General features: G+C 40.0%; 1 protein-coding gene across 2 annotated transcripts in view; it reads left to right on the top strand.

The window, feature by feature from the left end:
* wdr18 (WD repeat domain 18) overlaps positions 1-26,146 on the top strand; it is a 199,960-nt gene that overhangs the window by 9,282 nt on the left and 164,532 nt on the right. For both annotated transcript variants that reach the window (XM_072593920.1, XM_072593921.1), the window contains exons 3-4: positions 3,267-3,400; positions 17,712-17,853. In XM_072593920.1, coding sequence (XP_072450021.1) covers positions 3,267-3,400; positions 17,712-17,853 — 276 coding nt within the window. The remainder of the gene's footprint in view (positions 1-3,266; positions 3,401-17,711; positions 17,854-26,146) is intronic.

Below are 26,146 nucleotides of genomic sequence, written 5' to 3'. Positions count from 1 at the left end.
GTTTTTAGTGTTTCAAATTCGTTTTGAAATAGAATTTGCAGATGTTTGTTGCTTTTTGTGGGTAAATTGAGTGAAGTTGTCAGGTGCTGGCAGCAGCAGTTCTTCAAAATAGCCACAATGTGGCACTCTACACACAACTTTGCCGATCACTTTCTCTCAGTGGAGTTTAATTTTGAATTATCTTCATTGTTTTATGGCTGTGAGAATTAAATGTGGTGAAGTTAAAGGCTATTAATTAGTGTAGTGCATATTAAAGCAAAATTGCAGATGCTGGAAATCTAAAGCAGCAGGGGAAAGTGTTGAATGCATTTAAAGAGTCAGACAGCATATCTGGAGAGCAGATTTCCAGCACCAGCAAGCTTTTGCCTTTTGTTTGCATTTGATTTAGTCGCCTTCTCATCTGTATCACCTTCCTTTAGATAATTTTATTTTCCTTTTTCAAGAATATATAACTGAGTTTTTTAAAGAAGGAACAAAGAGGATTTATGAGGGCAGAATGGTGGACATGATCTATACGGACTTCAGTAAGACATTCGACAAGATTCCCCATGGTAGACCGGTTAGCTCACATGGAATGCAGGGGGAACTAGCAATTTGGATACAGAACTGCCTCGAAGGTAGAAGGCAGAAGGATTGATAGAGGGTTGCTTTTCAGACTGGAGGCCTGTGACCAGTGATGTGCCACAAGGATCGGTGCTGGGTCCACTGCTTTTTCTCATTTTATATAAATGATTTGGATGTGAACATAGGAGGTATGGTTAGTAAGTTGCAGATGACACCAAATTTGGAAGTGTAACGGACAGTAAAGAAGTTTACCAGAATAATGGGATCTTGATCAGATGGGCCAATGAGCTGAGGAGTGGCAGATGGAGTCGCAGGTAGATAGGATAGTGAAGAAGGTATTTGGTAAGCTTTCCTTTATTGGTCAGTGTGTTGAGTATAGGAGTTGGGAGGTCATGTTGCAGCTGAACAGGATATTGGTTGTGCCACTTCTGGAGTACTGCATGCAATTCTGGTCTCTACTATAGGAAGGATGTTGTGAAACTTGATAGGGTTCAGAAAAGATTGACAAGGATGTAAATCCAAGGATGTAAATGACAAGGGTTAGAGGATCTGAGTTATAGGGAGGGGCTGAATAGGTTGGTGCTCTTTCCCCTGGAGTGTTGGAAGCTGAGGTGTGACCTTATGAAGGTTTACAAATCATAAAGGGCATGATTTGGAGGTGCCACTGTTGGACTGGGGTGTACAAAGTTTGAAAAAAAACACAACACCAGATTATAGTCCAACAGGTTTACTTGGAAATACTAGCTTTCGGAGTACTGCTCCTTCATCAGGTGGTTGTGGAGAATACGATCGTAAGTCAGAATTTATAACAAAAGTTTGCAGTGTGATGAAATTATACATTGAAAAAGTCCTGGATTGTTTCAGTCTGTCTTTTAGAATGACCATGTTCTTTCTTTTTTAAAGCCCAGAACCTCTTTTTTAAAGTTACATTCTCAAGTACAAAGGGGCATGGATAGTGTAAATAGACAAAGTCTTTTCCCTGGGGATGAGGGAATCGCAAAACTAGAAGGCATAGATTTAAGATGAGGGGAAAGATTGAAAAGGGACCTGAGGGGCAAAAGTGGTGCATGTGTGGGATGAGCTGCCAGAGGAAGTAGAGGAGACTGGTACAATTACAGCATTTAAAAGGCATCTGGATGGGTATATAAATAAGCAGGGTTTAGAGGGATGTGGGCCAAATGCTGGCAGATGGGACTAGATTCACTTAGGATATGTAGTCGGCATGGCCGAGTTGGACTGAAGGGTCTGTTTTCATGATGTACATCTCTGATGTTCATTTGTCTGTTTTTAACCTTCACTGCTATCGCGTCCTTTTTTTTTTTATCATGCCTTTCTCACGACCCCTTCCAGATCCCTGGCATGTCTCTTTGTTCAGTGGTAATCTCCAGCTCCAATTCATTTTACATGGATCTCTTCATTCGGTCTATTTTGGATCCATCCACAATAACCGTCATAAAATTCAGCTGCCCACTAAATAGTTGTTTTTGGCACTTCATGAATTCCACTATTTTTCTGTATGCCACACTAAGCATGCTCTTAAGTCCTGTGTCTCTCTTCCTTTCTAACTTCACTATCAGCTGTATTTCATAGCTGACATTATCCTCCGTTCCATAACCTTTTTTATTAACAAAGCAATTTCTTTTCACTCAGTTCCACAACAAATATCACCTTTTTGTCTCTAGCCTCACTAATCCATCTGGAATCCTTCATCTATTCTTATATAACCCTTCAATCTTTTAATTTAGAGTTGATAGTCATGTCAAGTTTTTCCACTGCACGCACTCAGTGCAAGTTAGAGACCCCTGGGGAAGAGATTTTTCTTGGCCTGAATAAAGTTTCAAAGCATAATACTGTGCAGTAGTCGTGCTTTCACTTTGCTGACAAACTGAAAGTCTGGGAAGGTGAAATTGTGGTGAGCTGTCAGTTTTAGCTGATCAGTGATCTGATGCAATCTTTTGGTCCTTTTTGAGAGACATGATTTGGAGATGCCGGTGTTGGACTGGGGTGTACAAAGTTCAGAATCGCACAACACTAGGTTATAGCCCAACGGATTTAATTGAAAGCACAAGCTTTCGGAGTGCTGCTCCTTCATCAGCCACCTGGTAGCTAGTGCTTCCAGTGAAACCTGTTGGGCTATAACCTGGTGTTGTGATTTTTCTCTTTTTTTTTGAGAGAGGAAGACATGAGCAAATCATTGCTGAGTTGCTGTAGAGCCGAGGGTGAACAAATGACACCACATGTAAATTTGCATTTTGTTATTGAATTGTTTTTTTCTAACTTGGAAAGAGCTAATAGCTAAAGAACTCCACACATTAATATTTTGACAAATTATTTTAGCTGGAGGCTTTCTCAGTTCAAATTTGAGTTTAGAATCATTGGCTTGCTATATTTTGATGCAACACACAGCATGACATTGAACGTTTAGGGTTTAATAGGTCCAATGTAAATTGGATGCAGTTGAATTATTTGGGAAGAGGTAGAACATTTAAGCACTAATCAGATGGTACATTCCTACGTAGGAAATATATGGAAATTATAAGATGAATTAAATTTTGTAGACTCCTTTCAAAATTGTGTTTGGAAATCAGGAATTATCTATCTCATGTCCACAAACATTTTGATCAAGTGATACTGTGAATATTTCTGCAAAATATTTAAGAGCTTGTGGTATTTAATCTTTTTTTTTGTTTCTTTTGTATCAGGTTTCTACTGGAAATCTCCTGTTGACACTGAACAGGCATTATCAGGACCTGACATGCATTTGCTTCACTGATGATAGCAGTCATTTAATCTCAGGAGGGAAGGATAATCTTGTTCTCGTGTGGAGTCTGTGCAGGTAATAGACTAAATACGGAATGATTTTAGGAGTGCTTGACTTTAATGAGATATATCTGCAATTTGATTGCTAATGCAGTGGATGCTACTCCCATGATTCCACTGTACAAATATTCTTCATTTTGAAATGAGAATATAATGGTCCTGCTGAGAGACTAAAGCACTCAATTTCAAGGTATTTGACCAGAGGTGGTGGACATATTTAAAAACAAAGTTTGTGTTTTATTTTACCAACCGAGTCTAAATTCTGACTTTATACCTTTTGTTACTCCTTGACATGATTATTTTAACACTCTCTTGACCTTGAGAGGTCATTCATGGTTCTGAGGTCATTCCGAACCCTTGGCTTGTGATTGAACATACACCATATCTGGTGCATTGACCACCTCTGAGCTTGCTGACTTGCATTGATTCTTGCCTTTAAAATTCCTGATTCTTATTTTGAAATATTTCTACGGCCTTACCTTCTTCCTGCCCAACAATGAGATGGTATGGTGGCTCAGTGGTTAGCACTGCTGCCTCACACCACCAGGGACACTGGTTCGATTCTACCCTCAGTTGACTTTCTGTGAAGTTTGCACATTCTCCCTGTGTCTGCATGGTTTTCTCCAGGTGCTCCAGTTTCTTCTCAGTCTGAAGATGTGCAGGTTAGGTGGATTGTCCATGCTAAATTGCCCATAGTGTCCAGGGATGGGTAGGTTGGGTGGGTTAACTATGGAAAATGTAGAGTTACAGGATTAGGATATGTTTAGATTAGATTACTTACAGTGTAGAAACAGGCCCTTCGGCCCAACAAGTCCACACCGCCCTGCCGAAGCGCAACCCACCCATACCCCTACATCTACCCCTTACCTAACACTACGGGCAATTTAGCATGGCCAATTCACCTGACCTGCACATTTTTGGATTGTGGGAGGAAACCGGAGCACCCGGAGGAAACCCACGCAGACACGGGGAGAACGTGCAAACTCCACACAGTCAGTCGCCTGAGGCGGAGAATTGAACCTGGGTCTCTGGCGCTGTGAGGCAGCAGTGCTAACCACTGTGCTACCATGCCGCCCACTGGGTGGAATACTCTTCAGTGGGTCGGTGTGGACTCGATGGGCTGAACAGCCTGCTTTCCACGCTGCAGGGGTTCTATAATACGAACTTAACTCTATGAAACTCTTCAAGGCATCTCTGCTGCTCCAATTCTGGCCTCTTGCACATTCCCAACTTTGATCATTCCAGCAGTAATTCTCTCAGTTGTTGAGTTCCAAAACTCCAGAATGTCCTCCTAAATCTTTCCTTATCTCTATTCTCTCTTATTTCATCAGTGTTAATAGTCCTTGAAACTAATTTTTCTAAGATTTTGGTCATCTGTTCTCCATTTTCTAGTTTTGTGTGATAATGCTCCTGTGAAAATTGTGGCATATTTTACCATGTAAAGGGCTTCCTTATTAGGCCTTCACTAAAGTTAATGAGAGAGAAAGTCACAAACAAATATCCTCCTAAATGTTGCCTGAGAGAGTGAATAATTCTTTTTCCTCATTGATCTCTTGGTTACTATGGAGGAGTCCAGTAGGTCCCATAACAGCTTTGAAATAAAACAGTGAAATTATGCAATTTTTCTGCAAAATGTGAACTTTAAAATTAATAATACATAGCATCGATCTTTCCTGCCCCCATATTATTATTTTAATGTATAGAGTAAAATATCATTGTTACCTTGTAACTCAGTTTATAGGCAGCCCTCTGATTGCTCTGAGCATGGATAAGCAAAATTGCCTTCAAGGATGCTGGTTTGTTCCTTCCTACAAAGGTGTTGTAGCAAATATGTGGTATTCGTCATTGAATGCCTTGGTTGAATCTTTTGCCTCTTTAGAGTTGTTAGGTGAACAGAGAACCAGATCTGGTTGTATTCTTTTCAACAGCATGTTTTGTTTGTTTCTTATGAATTGATCAACTCCAGTGGAAATACACAATATCAGTCAGATTTTTGTACTGTTTGGTTTTATTTCAATACAATGTTCATCTTCATTACTCCACTCCTTGATGGTTTAATACACAGTTTGTAAATCTACAAAACACTGTTAATCTGGGTGACCTCCACAAGTGTGTTGGATTTCTGGGCATAATGTAGTTAAGTGTAGGATATACCATGCGGAAGCAGGCTATTCGGCCCAAGAAGTCCATAGTGTCCAGGGATGTGTAGGCTCGGTGCATTAGTCAGGTGAAATGTAGAGTAATAGGATAGGGGATTGCGTCTGGATGGGATACTCTTTGGAGGGTCGGTATGGACTTGTTGGGCTAAAGGGCCTGCTTCCACACTAGGGTTTCTATGATGATTCCAGGTGCCTGTTGTCGTGGTTGTGGGTATATTCACCAAACTGGAAAGGTGATTTGAGAGGTTTCATCCTCTTTAGGTGACATCTTTGGCGTTTTGGAGCCTCCTGTGAAGCACTGCTGTACTGTCTTCTGGAATTTATTTGGTTCAGTTTCTGCTGCTTCTGGTTGCCAGTAACCAGAAGCTGCAGAAACAGAGCCAAATAAATCCAGCAGACACAGTATAGCAGTGCTTCACAGGAGGCTCCAAAACGCCAAAGATGTCACCTAGATAGGAGATGAAATGTCTGCAAATCACCTTCCCAGATTGACAAACGTACCCATAACCATGACAGTGAATTTTAAGTTCTCACCACTCTTTGGGCTAAACATAATGTTTGTTTGAATTCCCTGTTGGATATCTTCATAACTATATTGTTAAGATGGCCTTTTAATTCTTACTCCTCTTAGGCAGTCCCTCAAGACTGGGGATGACTTTCTTTGGTTGTGAACTGACTGAATCTCCCAACAACTCATGTTGGGACATGTAGTGTTTGAAGAGATTAATGGTAGGATGCTTGGTTTAAGAGGAGCCTGTGGATTTAGCAGACTTTAGATTGCATTTTGATAAGTTCTCATATAAAAGAGAATGCAGGCCATAAGATGTAGGAGTGGAGGTAGGTCATTCAGCTCATTGAATTTGCTACGCCATTCATGGCTGATCTGGTAATCCTCAACTCCACTTTCATGCCTTTTCTCGTAACACTTGGTTCTTTTACTGATTAAAAATATCTCAGCCTTGAATATACTTAATGGCCCAGCCTTTACAACCTTCTGCGGTGGAGATTTCCACACGTTCGTTAATTTGTGAGAAGCAATTTCTTCTCATCACTGTCTAAAATAGTTGGCTCCTTATTCTGAGATTATGCCATGCGCATGGTATAGGGGTAACATATCTGCATGGATAATAGATTAATTAATTAACACAAATCAGAGCGGTGTGAAATATGGACCAATTTCGGGTTGATAAGCTGAAACTAGTGGGGTGCCACAAAAAATAGTACTGAGGTCTATTTACAGACTATACTACTGATTTGGATGAATAGATGAAATGTATGATTTCTAAATTTTGGATGTAGGTTTTCTTGCTGAGCCGGAAGGTTCGGTTTCAGATGTTTTGTCACCATACTAGGTAACATCATCAGTCATCCTCTGGATGATGCACTGATATAGCCCGCTTTTTAGTTGTTTAGATTTCCCTGGTTTTGTGGTGCCATTTCTGGTGGTGATATCATTTCCTGTTCTTTTTCTCAGGTGGTGGTAAATGGGGTCCAAGTCAAAGTTTGTTGCTAGAGTTCCAGTTGGAATGCCATGCTTCTAGGGACTCGCACGCACATCTCTGTTTGGCTTGTTCGAGGATGGATGTGTTGTCCCAGTCAAAATGATGTCCTTCCTCATCAGTATGTAAGGATACTAGTGAGAGTGCATCATGTTTTTTTGTGGCGAGTTGATGTTCATGTATCCTGGTAGCTAGTTTTCTGCCAGTTTGTCCAATGTAGTGTTTGTTACAGTTCTTGCACTGTATTTTGTAAATGACATTAGTTTTGCTTGTTGTTTGTTATGAGCTACAATGATGCCAAGGAATCTGAGTAGTCTGGCAGTAATTTCCAAGATGTCTTTGACATAGGGGAGAGTGGCTAGTATTTCTGGATACGTTTTGTCTGCTTGTTTGGGTTTGTTGCTGAGAAATCGGCGAACTGTCTTCATTGGGTACCCACTCTTTTTTTTAATACTGTATAGGTGAATTTCCTATGCTCTGCGTAGTTCCTCTGTGCTGCAGTGTGTGGTGTCTCGTTGAAGTAATGTTCTAATGCATTATCTCTGACACAAGAATTCCTGAAGACCATCAAAGACACCAAGATAGAAAAGGATAAAGTAATGGTATCCTTTGATGTAACAGACCTGTTCACATCAATCGACATCAACCTAGCTAAGGAAACACTGACTACACTGTTAGACACCTACACCAAACCCCACCTACTTCATCAGCAAGGACAGTATTGTCAAGCTAGTGGACCTATGCCTTACCACCCACTTCACCTTCAACAACAAAACCAACAGACAAACTAATGGAACCCCATGGGATCACCGATATCAGGATTCTTAGCAGAGACAGTAATGCAGAGACTCGAACAAACTGCTCTGCCTACCGTCCAACCCAAACTTTGGATCCATTACGTGGATGACACCTTTTGTCATCACTAAACGAAACCAATTAGAGGAAACTTTCAAGACCAAAAAAATTCACAAAAGAGAAGGAAAACAACAAACTACCATTCCTTGATATCACAGTAGAGCAAACAAGCAATGTGAACCTTCAAATCAGAGTCTACAGGAAAACAGCACATACAGAGCAAATATTGAACTACAGAAGCAATCATCCCATTATCTACAAACTAAGTTGCATCAGAACGTTATTTCAGCGAGCTAAACACTACATTGGACAAACAGGCAGAAACCGAGCTACCAGGATACATGAATATCGACTAGCCTCAAATGACATGACCCACTCTCACTAGTATCCTTACATACAGATAAGGGAGGACACTACTTTGACTGGGACAACACATCCATCCTAGGACAAGCCAAACAGACATGCATGAGAATTCCTAGAAGCATGGCATTCCAATTGGAACTCTATCAACGAACACATTGACTTGGACCCCATTTACCACCCATTGAGAAAAAGAGCAGGAAATGATGTCGTCAACCCAAACATATAAATAGAAAGCAGGAAACACCTGCAGTCTTTTGTTCAGAGGCTCACTGAAGATGTTACCTAGTATGGTGACGAAATGTCTGAAAATGAACTTGCCAGGTCAGTGAGCAGATCTACATCCGGATTTATAGCCTGATCCTAGTTGTCCTGGTGAAGGTGGCGCTGCACTGTCTTCTTGAATGACTGCAATCCACTTGTAGATTGATCCATAACCCTAGAATCATAAAATCTCTACAGTGTGGAAGCATGCCATTCTGACTATTAAGTTCACACTAACCCTCTGAAGAATGTCCCATCCAGATCTGTACCCTATCCCCATAACACTGCATTTACCATAGCTAATCAACCTAGCTGCACATCTTTGGCCTGTGGGAGGAAACGATGCAGACATTGTGAGAACGTTCAAATTCAACAAAAACAGATGCCTGAGAGTTGAATCGAACCTGGCACTGTGCGGCTGCAGCGCTGACTGCTGTACCACTCCAATTTGTCCCACTTTCCCTGGTGTCAGTCTATTGAGCCTCTACTGCATCCTCTCTGTGGCAAGTATATCCTTTCTTTGGTTGGGAGACCAAAACTGCATGCGGTATTCTAGGTGTGCTCTCCTCAAGGCTCTGTATTACATTTCTGCTATTGAACTCCCAATTCTCCTGCAATGAAAGCCAATAAACTGCATGCATTCTCCTCCTCATTCGTAGTCCCACCCACTTCTGTGTTCTCAGCTGACTTGGAAATGTTGCATTTGGAAACCTTGTCCAGGTCACTTTATATATCATGAGTAAATGGGGCCCAAGCACTGATTCTTGCAGTAAATGCCAGTATTCTCTCTGTACTGGCGACGTAGGAAAGAAGTCAAGATGGATTTTCAACTTGTTCTGGCGAGAGATGCTTGCAAATGCTTCAGCCTTTGTCTTATGCAATGATTATACCGGGCTCCCCCATCATTGAGGCTGGGGCAAGTTATGGAGCCTCTTCATCCAGTGAATTGTTTAGTTGTCCACCATCATTCACAACTAGATGTGGAGAGACTGCAGAGCTCCCCTCTGATTCATTGGTTGTGGAATTGCTTAGCTTTGCAATGCATACTGTTTATGCTGGTTGGCAGGCAAGTAGTCCTGTGTTATAACTTCACTAGGTATCATTTTGAGTATGCCTAGTGCTCCTGAAATACCCTCCTATAGTCTCCATTGAACAAGGGATGATCCCTTGACTTGATGGTAATAGTAGGGAGGTTATGACAGGCCATGAGGTTCCAGATTGTGGTTGAATGCAATCCTGCTGCAGGCCTACAGTGTCCAGTGCATTTTGTTTTTCCCTTGGTTCCTTTACTGCCAGTCTAGCAGTGATGTATTGTCAGATTCATCTAATTCAGTCAATAATTGTGTTGCAGCAGAGCCAATCTTGGTGATTGATTTTGAAGTCTCCCAGCAGTAAACATTCTGTGCCTGTGTCATCTCAATGCTTCCTCCAAATGTTGTATAACACTGAACTGATTCAGGTGGTGGGTGATAATCAGCAGGAGGACTTAATGTAGTTTGGTGTCTATGTTGAGGACTTCCTGGGCAACTCCTTTGCAACACTCTCCCACCATAGTGCCAGCTCTTGTCAGTCTGAACTGGATAGGACAGAACCTATCAAATGCGGATGATAGTGGTGTTTGGGACAATGTCCAGACATATGGTTCTGAGCATCTCTTCTGTAACTTTTACCCATATGTAAGACATCCATCAATCCATTAATTTTAATTGGTTTTGCAAGTAATTGCTTGAATGGTTGCAGGTTTGACAAATTGATATTGACATTTCAGATTGTCTACGACATGAGTTGAGCTGGTGGTCAGGTCAGAGTACTTTAAAAATTCTGAATCACATGTTGTTTTGTTGTTGTAATTAAAAATCAGTGATTCCCATATGCACTTATGTTTTCTGTTCCCATAGTTTGCATTCCATTATTTCCTTTTATATGTGTTTTTTTTTCCATCACTTTCATGGCTGCAGAATTCTATGTTCGAATCAAACCAAATGTTAACTTTTTCCTGTTTATGCATTAGTCCTCATCTAAATGCTAATCACTTTTTTGATTTGGAGATGCCAGTGCTGGACTGGGGTGTACAAAGTTAAAAATCACACAAAACCAGGTTATAGTCCAACACGTTTAATTGGAAGCACTAGCTTTCGGAGTGCTGCTCCTTCATGCTATCACTTTTGCTATCATGGAAGAAGAATTCTCATGTTGAGACTTTAGTTTTTTCTTTTCTTTGGTTTCAAGCTGAATGAAGATGACCTTTCAACTGAGCAGTAGCCTTTGCTTTCAAAATAAATGAGAGCAAACAAACTGATGTTTGCTTATAAGGCCAGGCCTGAACGTTGTTTGCAGGTTGATTCTTGTTCAAAGAACCTCTGTGGATGTTTCAGTTCTGGAGATTATGCTCAGATAGCAGATGTTTGAATGTTAACAGAGCCTCAGGAGCATGGCCAGTCTAACAAAAGAAACCTAAGTTTTAACTGGTTTTGAGCTGTGTTTGTACCAGAAGGATTGTGACTGACAAAACTACAGGACGGAAATTTGATTAGTCTCTGGTCATCCCCCATTATCAATTTATCAAAAGTTCAGAGAATAGATCTCATTTGTAAGAATTAAATATTCCTCAGCACCTATTGGAAGTTATTTGCATTGAGCAGTCAGAAACCAAGTAAGATACAATTTCATCTGCTGTGATGTTACAGGTCATGGAAATAGCTGAAGTGATTTGACCAATTACAACGCAATTTTTGTTTCTTTTGATTTATCCCTAAACTCTCTTTGTCTGAGTTTGTAAGTAAAGATGCTATAATCAAGGAATGGTTTTAAATCAGACATTGATTAGATCACCTTGTGGCTCTTAATGAGCTAAGCCTACTGTGTTAATGAATTAATTCTTTTGTTGAAGCTATAAACTTGGGGCCTGGTATTGGTTATTTTTAAAATCTGGTTATGAACCACTGGGGCGATCTTAAGAGTTAAGTATTTTAATTTTATTCTGTTACGAATACAGGGTTAGAAGGCTGCCTGTCTGTTGAGTCATAGAGCCATACAGTATAGTTACAGACCCTTAAGTCCAACTCATCCTGCTGACCAGATTTCCTAAAATGAACTAGTTCCATTTGCCTGCATTTGGCCCATATCCCTTTTTTAAACATTTCCTATCCATGTATCAATACAAATATCTTTTAAATGTTGTAATCGTACTCTCCTTGACCACTTCCTTTGGCAGCTCGTCCTATGTACAGACCACCTTCTCTGTGAAAAAGTTGTCCCTCAAGTTCCTTTTTAAATCTTTCCCCTCTCATCTTTAAACATATGCCCTTTAGTTTTGGACTCCACTACCCTGGAGAAAAGACCTTGGCTATATCCACCTTTATCTATACCTACCATGATCCTGTATATCTCTATTATAATATCTTGAAGAAATTTATACCTTTGTGCAACCCTGGGTCGTGTTGTTGCTTCATTACACTGTATATAAAAGCTTATTCTGTGCAGCACCTTTATTCTTTTGTTAATGTGGATTGGAAAGAAGTTCTGAGTAGAATACTCTCAACCAAAATATTGAAGCTACTATATATTTGCATCACTGACTTGGATTCAGAACCTAGATGCAAATAAGTTACATTTGTAGATGATACAAAACCAAGAAGCTCAGTGAAACTGAAAGTGCACATCAGATATTACAATGAGTTTGACAAAATAGATTTATAGGCAGAACAACAGCAAAATGAGTAAGGCAAGTGTAAAATAGGAAGAACTTACAACCCACAAGATAATGAAATAGTTGAGGAAGTTCTTGATGATTAAGATAGTTAGGAATGTCATCAGCTCCAAGTTACCTTGCAGGTCATGCATGTCCAAACCTGGATGTTTATTGCTATCTTTCATGCGTCAAAAGTCTGGAACTGTCTGTCTAACTGTACTGTGAGAGATTCTTCACGCAGATTGTTGTAATTCAAGAAGCTGGTCTCTATCTTAAATGCAGTTGGAAATAATGGCCATACTAGTTATCTGAGAAATGCTATTGTGTACAAACATGCAAACGAGGAGTGGAAGTAAGTCATATGCTCCCTCAAAGTGATCCTCAATAGGATCATGGCTGATTTGGTTATGTTTTGAATTCTGCATTGTCATCTACTCCTGCTAACCTTATAATCTTGTTAGACAAGGTAATCACTTTACTAACACCTTTTAGAAATATTCACTGAGCCTGCTTCTGATGCAGAGTTCCAAAGCCCCACACAGTCAGAGGACCAATTTCACTTCATTACTGTTCTAAAAGGTTACCTTTAATTTTTAATGGTAATCCCTAGCTCTGGATTCACATGGAAGAGGAAACAGATTATCCGCTTCCACCTAGTCAAGTGGATGAAGTGTCAATGGGCAAATGGTTTTGGGGATAGTAACCATAAGTTTGAAATGCCATATGTGAAGGGATAAGAGTGCAAATGTCTAAACCTAGGGTGGGCCAATTTCATTACCATTAGACAGGATCTGGCAAGTATAGACTGGGAGCAGCTACTTGCAGGTAATTCTACATTTGAAAAGTGAGAGTTTTTAAAGTAGTTTAGTGAGAGTTCAGGCGCGCATGTTCTTCCAAAGAGTGAAGGGCAAGATAAGCAAATGCAAGAACCCTGGATGTCAAGGAATTTTAACAGTTCGATAAGAAAACAAAGGAAAATACATTAGGTACAGAGTAGTAAAACAGGTGAAGCCCTTGAGTACAGTGTGTGTGTATATGTGGGGGGAGGGGCAGGGGGTTCATAAAAGCGAAATTAGGAGGCCAAAGTGGGGCCATGAAATATCATTGGCAGAGAGGACATGATTACTCGGCAATAGGAAAGGAAGGGATTGTCAGCATGGATTTAGTTTAGGGCAATCTTGCCTAATTGAGTTTTTTTAAATTACTATGGCAGACATGTCTAAAATCAGTAATTTAAGGTGAGGAGTAGATGGTTTAGAGGGAATCTGAGAAAACTCTGTTTTTCTCTACTCAGAGGGTGGTAGAAATATGGAATGCACTATCTGAGCGTGTGGTGGAGGCAGGTACTCAAAGTGTAAGGAGGACATGGGAGAACATTTAAAATGCCAGGGTATGTTAGGGGGCTATGGACCTAGTGGAAATACAAGGGATTAGTGTACTTTTTTTTTGGCTGACATAGGCATGTGGGCTAAAGGACCTGTTTCCATGCTGGTTGACTCTAAGACCGTTAAAGATCTTAAATATTACTTTTAAGTTCCTCCTCTTCTAAATTGCAGTAGAAACAAGACAAATCTGACTAACCTTTCCTCATGAGTCAATTTATACCGTTTCAGATTCAGTCTAATAAACCTTCTCTGAAACACCTCCAACACATTTACGTCCTTCCTTCCTTCCTTAAATAAGGAGACCAAAACTGCACTTGGTATTCAAGATGTGGTCTCTCCAATGCCCTTCATAACTGAAGCAAAACTTTCTTATTTTTATGTTCATTTCCCCTTGTGGTAAAGGATAGTATTCCATTAGACTTAATTATTTATTATACCTAAATACTGTACTAACTTTCTGCAATTAATTTGCTTTTTTTGATTGAAGCAATAGAACTGATTTTATAGAGACAGAATAGTAGAACTTACCATAGAGAAAGTTATGACCGAACTGTATAAAGCTCAATACAGACAGTAATATTCAGACCATAAATGCCCAGCCAGTGATGGTCACATCTCAGAAGTGAATTTTTAAAAAATGCTCTTCAAATAGGGTTGCCAAACTGTAAACCCAACTTTTGGGTGCTAGAACTAGGCATAGAAGAGCTGCAAAATGATTCCTGGTGTCAGAGGAAGGAGATAAAGAAAGACTAAAGAAACGATGGATAGGAAGCCTCATCATCACAGAATTATGTAAGATAAGTCTGAAGTATTACTCTTGAATGGACAAACCATAATTTAATTTAAGACTGGTTTGGGAATGTTTTGAGTGAGTGTTTTTTTTAAAAAGATTTCAATATGGTTGCTGATGAACATTTTGAATGGGAAGCATGTGCTCTCAAATTCAGTAAGTGGAACAGAACGTTAACTGTCTCTGCTGTGACACTTTGTTTTCAACATGATAGTATTAGCCCATGGATATTAGCAACTTGTAGTATTAGGCATCTTTTTAATATGCCCAGGCACTAAGTGTTCATTTTAGAATAGCTATTCAACTGATAGTCTAAAATGACTGCCAATAGCATTGTTCTTAATTTTAAAAATAGGCACTTTTTTTCTTCAGTATTTCTTCAGTATCAAATGTCAGCAGGATTTGTATAGAATTTAAATATTGTAGGCTGCCTTTAGATTTTAATCTTTTAGAGTACAGAATTCTTGTTGCTATAAACCTGCAATTTACAGTTGCTGAATTCATAATGGTCCAAGGTTGCTGTTGTTGCTTAGTCTGACTACTGTTCTTCAGACTTTTTAATTTTGCACTCATTGCTCCAGCTTCTATTAATGTGTTTATACTAGAATAATTGCAATTGGGAGGGAGTTTATTCCATCTATTTATAAAACTTCATTTATGATTAAACATTTTTAAAATGAAGAACAACCATTATCTCAATTTACTCTGTTCTTCCAAAATACCAACTCAAATATCTCTCCATTACAGGAACTAATTCCCATATGATTTAAATAGTTCAGATCTTCTGGTCAGTGACTATGCTGAGGATGTGGTCACTGACTATGAAGATAGTTACAAACCTACTTTGTGTCCTTGTAGCGGGAATTTCCCTGTCCCAGCTGCAGCAATAAGCATTTAGCGCAGCCAACCATGGAGGGCAGTGGTGAAGAAAAGCAGTAATTCCCCCATTTTCTTTTGACATCAGTTGCCGTGTTCAGGTAAATTTGTAACTGTCTTAAGGGTGTCAGCTAATTGGGTGGGTTCATAGACTTGGAAGAGTAGGGGGAGAAATGTTAGTTGTTAATCACTAAGCTGCACCAGAAATTAAAGATCATGACAAAACTATTAAACTAGGGTAAGTATTCAGGTAAGTATAATGTAATTAACTCTGGTCTCTGATCCTGGTGTCAGTTGTGGAAATATTCTTACAATATCACATGCGATGCAAATCAGCCCACTGAAAGTTGAATCTTCCTTGACAGTTGCTGCATGTAATCAGGTCAGGACTTCAGGTCATAAAGCACAAAATTGATTCTCATTTTAAGATTCCCTGTGTTGGTGTTAATAGACCCGGCCAATGTCTTAGCCTTAACTTTACATGAATGTAGTTCAGCAATTCAGGAGTGAGAGGAGAACAGTAATTAGGGGAAGTCTAAGATTTGAGCAATGTGTGCATTTGATCTGTACCACCAAGAAAAATAAAGACAGCAGGGTCATGGGAGAGCAAACTACCTGAAAATTCGCTTTCAAGCTAACGTCCAAATTTGAAACTTTATCACTGTTGTTTAGTGTCACTCAGTCAAAATCCTGGAATTCAATTCCTAATAATATTATGGGTGTAACCACATCTCAAGGACTGCAGTGTGTTAAGAAGCCATCTCACCACTCCATTCTCAAGGGTGATAAGAAGGGATGACCAATAAATGTTTGTCTTGCATTCCATAACACATTTTAAAGAGTTTTTGATGACTTCAAGTTTATTGAGGGGAGAATGTGGGAGATCTGTCTGGGATTGTGTTGAGTAGTTCAGTCAAAGTATTAAAAACACTACATAAATGATGCATCCAACAAAGTTTAAAAATCAAATAACACCAGGTTATAGTCCAACAGGTTTATTTTGAAGTGCACTCCTTGCACTCCCCCGTGTGCACATACACTCTCACACAGGCATATGCCCGTTGCACGCACTCACTCCCTCTCTCCTCCCCAGCACCTGCACACACTGCCCCCCCACCCCCAAATGCACACGCTCACTCATGCAAACCCTGTCATTGCCATATACTCGCTCTCGCTCTCAACACGCACCCACACATGCATGCACTCACTCTCAACACGCACGCGCATGCACGCAAGCAGACACTCATCGGTCCATGAGGTGAATTTGCGTTTGCAGATACATTCTGTTTTGTTTGGAAAGCACACAGTCTGGAGGCAGTCGGTCCATGTGAAACTTTGTAAGTTCCTACTTTGGAAATTGCACAGGTCTGATACAGACCTTGGAATGTAGACAGACTCTAGCCTCACACTTTTAATGCATTGTCTGAGCTGAGATGTCACCTTTTTTTTAAAAAAAACCTTTGTTATCTTGGGAATGTGACTTGAAAGAAGTTCTGGGGTTTACATATTAATGAATCAACCTGCAACCCACTCCAAATAATTAAAAACTTAACAGCAGTCTGGATTTGTTCAGTACATCGCATCATTTATATGACATTTCGATCTCTTAATACAAATCTGTGTCCTATGATCCTGCCCCACTGGCTACTTGATGAAGGAGTAACGCTCTGAAAGCTTGTACTTGTAAATAAACCTGTTGGACTATAACTTGGTGTTGTTAATTTTGTTCACCCCAGTCCAAAACCGCATCTCCACATTGTGACATTCAACAAAGTTACTGAGTATTCCTTACAAATCTTAATGTAAATAACCATAACTTCCTCCAAGCAAGAGGAAAAATCCTTCTTGCATCTACCCTGTTGAGCCCTACAGGAATTTTAACTGAGACAATCTCTCATTCCTCTAGACATCAGAGAGCAAAAGACCCATCTATTTTAATGTTTCCTTGGAGGACAATCCCTCCATTCAAAAAATTACTTTGGTGATCTTTTGCACTTTCTCTCTGGCATGTATATATTTCCAAATGCATGGACATCAAAACTGCAGTACTATAGGTGTGGCCTCAATAAGGTGCTATATAATTGCAATGTAATATGTTACTATATACTACTTGTAAAAAAGACCAAAATACCATTTGTGGCCTCAACTACCTGCTGTACCCGTATATTGACTTGTGACTCAAAGTTCTTTTTTAAATTTAGACCCTTCCTGTCACTCACTATTTAAGAAATATTCTTTGATTTCCTATTAAAGTAAATGACCTTCCTTTTCTCAACATTATATTTCATCTGCCAGTTTTTTTGTCTACCCACTTAGCCTCTCCATACTTCCTTGAAGTGTTTTTGCACAGACATTTGGTATTTAACAATTCTTTCTTTTGCCTAATGTGTGCCATCTATGTGGAATGGTGCAAGTTAGTGAAATGTTGATTTATTTTCTCTCCAACAGTGTCTTGCAAGTCAACTTTGCTCATGTGCCTGAACCTCGATATGTCTGGTCTCGTCATACTTTGCCAGTGACAGACATACACCGTGGAGTTGGAGGTCCCCTATCTCGTGTTGCAACAGCATCTCTCGATCAAACTGTTAAAGTGAGTTGGCTTTCTTTAAAGCTCATGTCTGGCTATGGTAGCTTTGTCAAAGCTTTGCTTGGATAAAATGTTTGACTGAATTAGATTGCCAACACAAGTTTAATTTCATAGTGGGAGTCATTGCATTAAAATATATTTTAGAACCTATTTGTAAGACATCCTAAAATTATGCATGACTCACTTTTGGTCTTTCATTATTATGTAAGCAAATGTATCAGTTGTGTTGTGCACAGCAAAGTGATGCAGAATGCTTTCCTGGTGTTGGTCAATGTAGCTGCTTTGACCAATGTGCTGAAGATGTTTTCTTCCAAGTGAGTGAGATTTTGAAGGTTAAGTGTCCTTCATTTAAAGCCTCGTGACACGACACGTCCTGTACATAAACCCTCAGTCCGTATGAACCATGATGACTTTATGCACCCAATAACTGGTAGTATAGCTAACACACATTTGAAAGGAAACCGTTGCCATTGTTTTCAAATAACTGGATATGTTGCAAGTCTTTTAATTTGCAAACAAAATAAAATGCATATTGTTTTGTGCTGCAGCTTGGGCTTTGAAGCAGAGTAACAATTTCTTTTGAAAATAACACTAGCAGTACCAAAAATAATGTTGAAGTATCTTGACAATAGTTTACAATACATTTTTAAATCTACCTCAAACACCAAAAATGATTAAGAGTGACCTTCCACGAATAGGTTCTATGTTTTATGGGCTAAGATAGTGGATTTGTGCTGAAACTGGTTTGCAGTTGAATACATAACCCCTATGGAACTTGTGGCTTTACCTTTAACTACAACAAACTATTTACCAAACTCAAATCAAGTTGCTGCTTAAGATGTAGACACTGCCAGCATGGGCAACAAAGAATTACCGTCACCTGGACTCACTGGTCTTTACCTAGGGAGAGTTCACTATTGGAAACAACAAATGATCCAGAGCAGATTAGAGAAGAAAGATGACCATCAATGCAGTAATGATCATAATAGGTTTTAGGATAGTAAGTGAGTAGGGCAAAGTATGACAAATATCAAAGTGATAAATTGGTCGAAAGCCTCCAGAAAATAGTGATGTCGAAAGAATAATGTAGAATAGTAGTAATAAATAGTAAAACGGTAGTTTAGTTGAATAAAGTTTAGTAAAGTATGTACTGCTTAAAAAATGAAAGCAAACAATAAAACTGAGACATCCTAAGATCAATAAAGACATAGGGGGGAGAAATGAGTATAACATAACCATGGGTAACCATACACAAGCATATGATGCAGGCAAGAATGTGGCAAGAGAGAATAGAAAGAGACTGGACAACAATTAAAAGAACGGTTTGAAAGATGAAGAGGAACTAGGAAAATGGATCATCAAAACATGTAACATAAAATTGTGAACTCTTACTTTTTTAAAGTTGGGGTGAGCATAAAACTAATAATTTCAGGATAAACATAGGCAGCAAAATAGCAGGGTATTCAATAATGGCCTTTCTTCAGTATTTACGAGGGAGATGGGCCAGATGGCCATGTCACAAAATGAAGAGAAATTACACACCATGCTTAAAATAAAAATGGAAGAAATGTTCATCAAAATCTGGATTAAAACCACTTGTCCTAAAGGAATAAAAAGTGCATATCTTACATTATACTAGGAGAGATACAGCATATCATTACACATTAATAATTCACTAGAAAAAAGGTTTACTGCCAAAGAACTGACAATTAATTTTTATACCTTTTTTTTAAATTAAAAAGAGGTAGAATATGTCTAGTGAACAATAGACCATTCAGCTTTATATCAGTTTTTAAAAATAAAGCCATACTAAAGGAGAAAATAAACTCTCTAAAAACCATAAATATAATGAATATTTAGCTGTGTTTCAAAGGAGCAAGTCTTGCCTGACTAACCTCACCTTTATCCTTTAAAAAAGGTAAGAGAGTAGATAATGATGACGCAGTTGAAGTTCCATATCCAGAAAGGTCTTTAAGTTACCAAAAGGTAGGCTGAGTAAGGTCAGAGCATATAGTTTGAAGGTCAGTAGGAAGATGTTTAACTAACTAGCTGGAAAACTAACCTGGGATTAGCTATTCAGAATGGCAGAAAATGAGGCTCCACAAGGAAAGAAGCATGGTCAATCGCAATTTATAAGAATAATTTAGATTTTGGAATAAAAAGCACATGATCAAAACTTATTCAATTGAGAGAAATAGTTGATGCTGAGGAGGACAGCAATACAATGCAGGAAGGCATTCCATAAACTTGCAAGATTAGCACATAGTTATCAAATAAATTTCATGTATTATTGTGTCACATTATGTTCTGAAGTCACATGTATCTTGGAAAGTGTTGATGTAAATAGAGTGGAGCAACAAAGGGAACTGGGATGCAAATCTCTAAATGTTATAATGCAGTTCTAAAGCTGTATCAGAAACAACCAAAGTGCTAGAGTTTATTTCTGGAGGGTTAAGATTCACAAGTATGCTAAACATACATCAAACATTGGTTTGACCATACTTTGAGCATTGAGTGCAGTTCTGTTCACCATATTATGAAAATAATACAGAGGCACTGAAATCATTTTCTAACTTTGAGGGAATCAACATATTTGAGTTTCCTCCTTTTTTCTATCCTGAAAAAACGAATCAGAGGGATGTAACAGATTTGTGTAAAATTTATGACTTCTTTTTTTAACTTGTAGACAGAGTTTTGTTTTACTTCTAGCAAAGATGATAACTGAGACCATCAAAATAAAAATAGTGTCAAAAAATGAAATAGAAATTTCAGAAGAAATGCTCAGAATGTGGTGATAATTAAATGAAGGTGGATAAAGATGTATGGGAAACTACCATAAAGGTTGTCAACCATTTTGAAACATAAGGAGAAAGCGAGGACTGCAGATGCTGGAGATCAGGGATGAAGAGTATAATGCTGGAAAAGCACAGCCAGTCAGGCAGCATCCCAGGAGCAAGAGAAACAATGTTTTGGGCATAAGCCCTTCATTAGGAATCTGGCTGTGCTTTTTCCAGCACCATACCCTTCAATTCTGAAATATAAGGCAAGTATCTTAAAGTTTAATAAGCGGCATTCTTTCAGGCGAGGGAGAGGATGAAAATGACTGCCGATCCTAACATTTAAAGTAACCCTGCCTACAAGGTTCAAGGAAGATCAAGTGCAGAGCATTCCCATCTCCAGTCTGTTCCTGCAAGGAGGGAGTTTTCTCTGACAAAGGTGGGTTGCAAGAATTCCACCTGCAACAATTCCATCTGCTGCTTCGAGACAACGTCCATCATCACTTTCCACATGATGAGCAGCGAGTGTGTTGTTTATGACAGCAAAGTCAAATGGCTCCAAAACTGCTTTGCTCTTGTGATAAACAAGTATGCACCAAGAGGCCTTTTTGAGGATGTAACCGGATTTTTAAAAATTATATATTACCAGATTGCTTCTGTTTAAAGATGAAATATATAATAGTGGAAAATGGATCAATCAATCTTGATTGTTATGATCTCTGCCATCGTGATGGCACTGAAAATTTATCACTGTTTTGATAAATTAATTCAAGAAGCTATGTTGTCTCATGAACTTGAATACATCATCTATTGTTGAGGGCCCAACTTCTTTGACAGCGTGACTCCACTTTCCTACAGGACTAGACCAGAAACCTGTGCATTACAAGGCCATCAAAATTATATGGGTCATTTCTAGCATTTTTGAGGTGTGGATTAAGAAAATGGATAAATCTATCAATTAAATAAAAGGAACACTATACTATTACAGCTCCTGCAGTTGGATGTCACTGGCCTCAACACACAAATATCCTCACATCCTAACAGCTTAGCCAATTGATAAACTGATGGTTAGGAACCTGAAAACCCACTGCCAGCAGCATCTAATCTCTGAAGCTATTGAAGTAATTGATAGGAAGCAAATGTACAACTCAACTGTTTGAGAGACCACCTACAGGATATGGAAGGTGGTGACGGAAGCCACAATAGTCCACAGCTATCACTCTGGGTTCAAACCGATGAAGACTATATGTAACATCGAGAATAACAGGAGCAGGATGAGGTTAACTAGTCTGGGGATTATGCTGTTTTTGGTCACCTGCAGGAGGCCAGCATGGAAATCACAGCAGAGACAAGCATGGGATGTTGCACCAAAATGTACAAGTTATGCTGCACAATGTAATCAATAAATCAGCATTGTAGAATCAGTGCATAATTCACCTGAGGAACCAGAGGAAGGTGATGACTACAAAAACTGAATGCTCAGCTGTCTGTTTCTCTGTACAACAGAGACAGTAAGAATTCTCTGGGATTTTACACTGCAGTATGCAGATGCTAAAACATGTTTAATTGAGTAGACCATGTGGTGGATTGTCTTGCACTTGTCCAAAGACTCTGCACAAAGTTGATAAATATTATTGAACTTCTCAGGAGTTACGTTTTGACATTTTCCAGTGCTTTTCACAAGTTTAGGCCATTGTAATGTGTGAACGAATTGAATAAATCATTTTTTTTCAACTAATTATTTCTGTATTGTTTTCATTTAGCATTTTTTGACACCGCACATTGTAAACGAATCAAATTATAAAGAGTCATCCTTGCTATCTTCTCTGAATGCAAATTTATGGAAGGATCCTCTGGGACTTATCAGGTTTTTGTAGTAATACTTAAAGCTGTCAGTAAGTGGGCCTGGACTGTGAAAATCATGGAGTGTTGACATTGAACTTTTACAGATATTCAGAAGCCAACTTGTCACATTTTAATTTTAAGGATGGCTGACTTCACTGAGGTGAATCTGCAATTTGATTGTCAATGCATTAGTGCTATTTCCATGAAGCTGCTCTACAGCTGTAATTTTGTATACAGGGATATTAGGGGCCTATTGAGAGACTTAAGCAATACTTGCTAAAGCATTCCATTTCAAATTATTTGATAAAGGTGGTGTACGTATTTAAAAACAAAGTTTGTATTTTATTTTTTCACCTGAGTTGAAATTCCGACTCTATCTTCATTATTCTTAGACATGACTTTTCTAACACCGTCCTGCCCAGCCTCCTCCTTGGGAGGTAATCTGTGACTGAGGTCATTCAGAACACTTGGCTTGAGTCTGAATTTGCACCAAATCTGGTGAATTGATCATCTCTGTGCTTGTTGTCTTGCAATGATTCTTGGCTTTAACACTGATAGGGGAGGGAAATATATCCCTTGGTGGTGGGGTCAGTTTGGAGGTGGCGGAAATGACGGATGATATGATGTATATGGAGGTTGGTGGGGTGGTAGGTGAGGACCAGTGGGGTTGTCCAGCAACACATTTTTCAATCCAGGACAGAACCCCACTGGTCCTCACCTACCACCCCACTAACCTCCATGTACATCATATCATCCGTCGTCATTTCCGCCACCTCCAAACGGACCCCACCACCAGGGATATATTTCCCTTCCCTCCCCTATCAGCGTTCCGAAAAGACCACTCCCTCCGTGACTCCCTCGTCAGGTCCACACCCCCCACCAACCCAACCTCCACTCCCAGCACCTTCCCCTGCAACCGCAAGAAATGTAAAACTTGCGCCCACACCTCCCCCCTTACTTCCCTCCAAGGGATCCTTCCATATCCACCACAAATTCACCTGCATCTCCACACACACCATTTACTGCATCTGCTGCACCCGATGTGGCGTCCACGACATTGGGGAAGATAGGCCGCCTACTTGTGGAACGTTTCAGAGGACACCCAGACCAACCAACCCAACCAGCCCGTGGCTCAACAGTTCAACTCCCCCTCCCACTCCTCCAAGGGCATGCAGGTCCTTGGACTCTTCCATCGCCAGACCGTAGCAACACGACGGCTGGAGGAAGAGCACCTCATCTTCTGCCTAGGAACCCTCCAACCACAAGGGATGAACTCGGATTTCTCCAGTTTCCTCATTCCTCCCTCCCCACCTTGTCTCAGTCCCAACCCTCGAACTCAGCACCGCCTTCCTAACCTGCAATCTTCTTCCTGACCTCTCCGTCCCCACCCCCACTCCGGCCTATCACCCTCACCTTAACCTCCTTCCACCTATTGCATTTCCAACGCCCCTCCCCCAAGTCCCTCCTCCCTACCTTTTATCTTAGCCTGCTTGGCACACCCACCTCATTCCTGAAGAAGGGCTTATGCCCGAAACGTCGATTCTCCTGCTCTTTGGATGCTGCCTGACCTGCGTTTTTCCAGCAACACATTTTCAGCTCTGATCTCCAGCATCTGCAGTCCTCACTTTCTCCAAATAGAGAACCAGGTCTAATTGCTTTTGTATCAACACCAAGTCTTGTTTCTATCATGTGAACTGATCAACTCTAGTAGACATGCACAACGTCTGTGAAGTTATAATTTGTAAAATGTTTGCATCTTAGTCATAGATGTACAGCATGGAAACAGACCCTTCGGTTCAACCTATCCATGCCGACCAGACATCCCAACCCAATCTAGTCCCACCTAGTACCAAGCCCATATCCCTCCAAACCCTTCCTATTCATTTACCCATCCAAATGCCTTTTGAATGTTGCTGACCAGACAAAGATGTTTGATTTTTATTTGAATACAATATTCATTTTCATTAAATCATCAAGGAGTGGAGTAGAGTCATTAGAATCATAGAGATGTACAACTGTAACATGACCTCCCAACTACTATGCTCTAACTCTGCAAACTTACTAACTATATCTCCTATGTTCACATCCAAATCATTTCTATAAATAATGAAAAGCAGTGGACCCAGCACCGATCCTTGTGGGACACCACTGATCACAGGCCTCCAGTCTGAAAAGCAGCCTTTGTCTTCTACCTTCAAGCCAGTTCTGTATCCAAATAGCAAGTTCTCCCTGTATTCCATGTGATCTAACCTTGCTAACCAGTCTACCATGAGGAACCTTGAACATTTAACTGAAGTCCATATAGATCACATCCACTGTTCTGCCCTCATCAATTTTCTTTGTTACTCAATCAAGTTAGTGAGACACAGTTTCCCATGCACAAAGCCATGGTGACTATCCCTAATCGGTCCTTGCCTTTCTATATACATGTAAATCCTTCTTTCAAGATTCCCTCCAGCAACTTGCCCACCACCGATATCCGGCTCACCGGTCTGTAGTTCCCTGGCTTTTCCTTACCACTTTTCTGAAATATTGGCACCACATTCGCCAACCTCCAGTTTACTGGCTCCTCACTTGTGACTATTAATGATCCAAATATCTCAGCAAGGAGCCCAGCAATCACTTCCCTATCTTCTCACAGGGTTCTAGAGTACACCTGGTAAGGTCCTGGGGATTTATTCACATTTATGCTTTTTAAGATGTCCAGCACCACCACCTCTCTAATATAGACATTTCCCAAGATGTCACTATTTATTTCCCCATGTCCTGTGTCCTCCACATCTTACTCCTCAGTAAACACTGATGCAAAATATTTATTTAGTACCTCCCCCATCTTACTGATACTGATACAGGATACTGATTAAGGATGATTAGCCATGATCACATTGAATGGTGGTGTAGGCTCGAAGGGCAGAATGGCCTACTCCTGCACCTATTGTCTATTATCTGTTATGCAGTTCCACACTTAAGCAGCCTTGCTGATGTTTAGAGGCCCTGTTCTCTCCCTAGTTACCCTGTTGTCCTTAATATATTTGTAGAATCCCTTTGGATTCTCCTTAACCCTATTTACCAAAACCATCTCATGTCTCCTTTTTGCCCTCCTGATTTCTTCAATATACTCCTACTGCCTTTATACTCTTCTAATATTCACTCGATCTCTCTCTGTGGTCTATACCTGACATATGCTTCCTATTTCTTGACCAAAGCCTCAATTTCTCTAGTGATTCAGTATTCCCCACACCTACCAGCCTTGCCCATCACCCTAACAGGAACATATTGTCTCTGGACTCTCATTATCTCATTTTTGAAGGCTTCCAGCTATCCCTCTACTTGCAAATATCTCCCCTCAGTCAACCTTTGAAAGTATTCCTCCAATTTAGAACTTTAATTTTAAATCTGTTCTATTCTTTTCCATCACTATTTTAAAACTAAAGTGCTGCAAAGGGTTCCGAGGAGGAAGATAAGTCATACTTCCTCTCGGCGTTGGGTGGTGAGGGAGTGGCAATGGAGGAGGCCCAGGACCTGCATGCCCTCGCAGCGTGGGAGGGGGAGTTGAAACGTTTGGCCACGGGGTGGTGGGGTTGATTGGTGCGAGTGTCCTGGAGATGTTCTCTGAAGCTTTCTGCAAGAAGACGTCCAATCTGCCCAATATAGAGGAGACTGCCTCAGGAGCA

The sequence above is a fragment of the Chiloscyllium punctatum genome, chromosome 24 (genome assembly GCF_047496795.1).
Source record: "Chiloscyllium punctatum isolate Juve2018m chromosome 24, sChiPun1.3, whole genome shotgun sequence".
NCBI lineage: Eukaryota > Metazoa > Chordata > Chondrichthyes > Orectolobiformes > Hemiscylliidae > Chiloscyllium > Chiloscyllium punctatum.
This window is presented reverse-complemented; position numbering and strand designations above follow the sequence as displayed.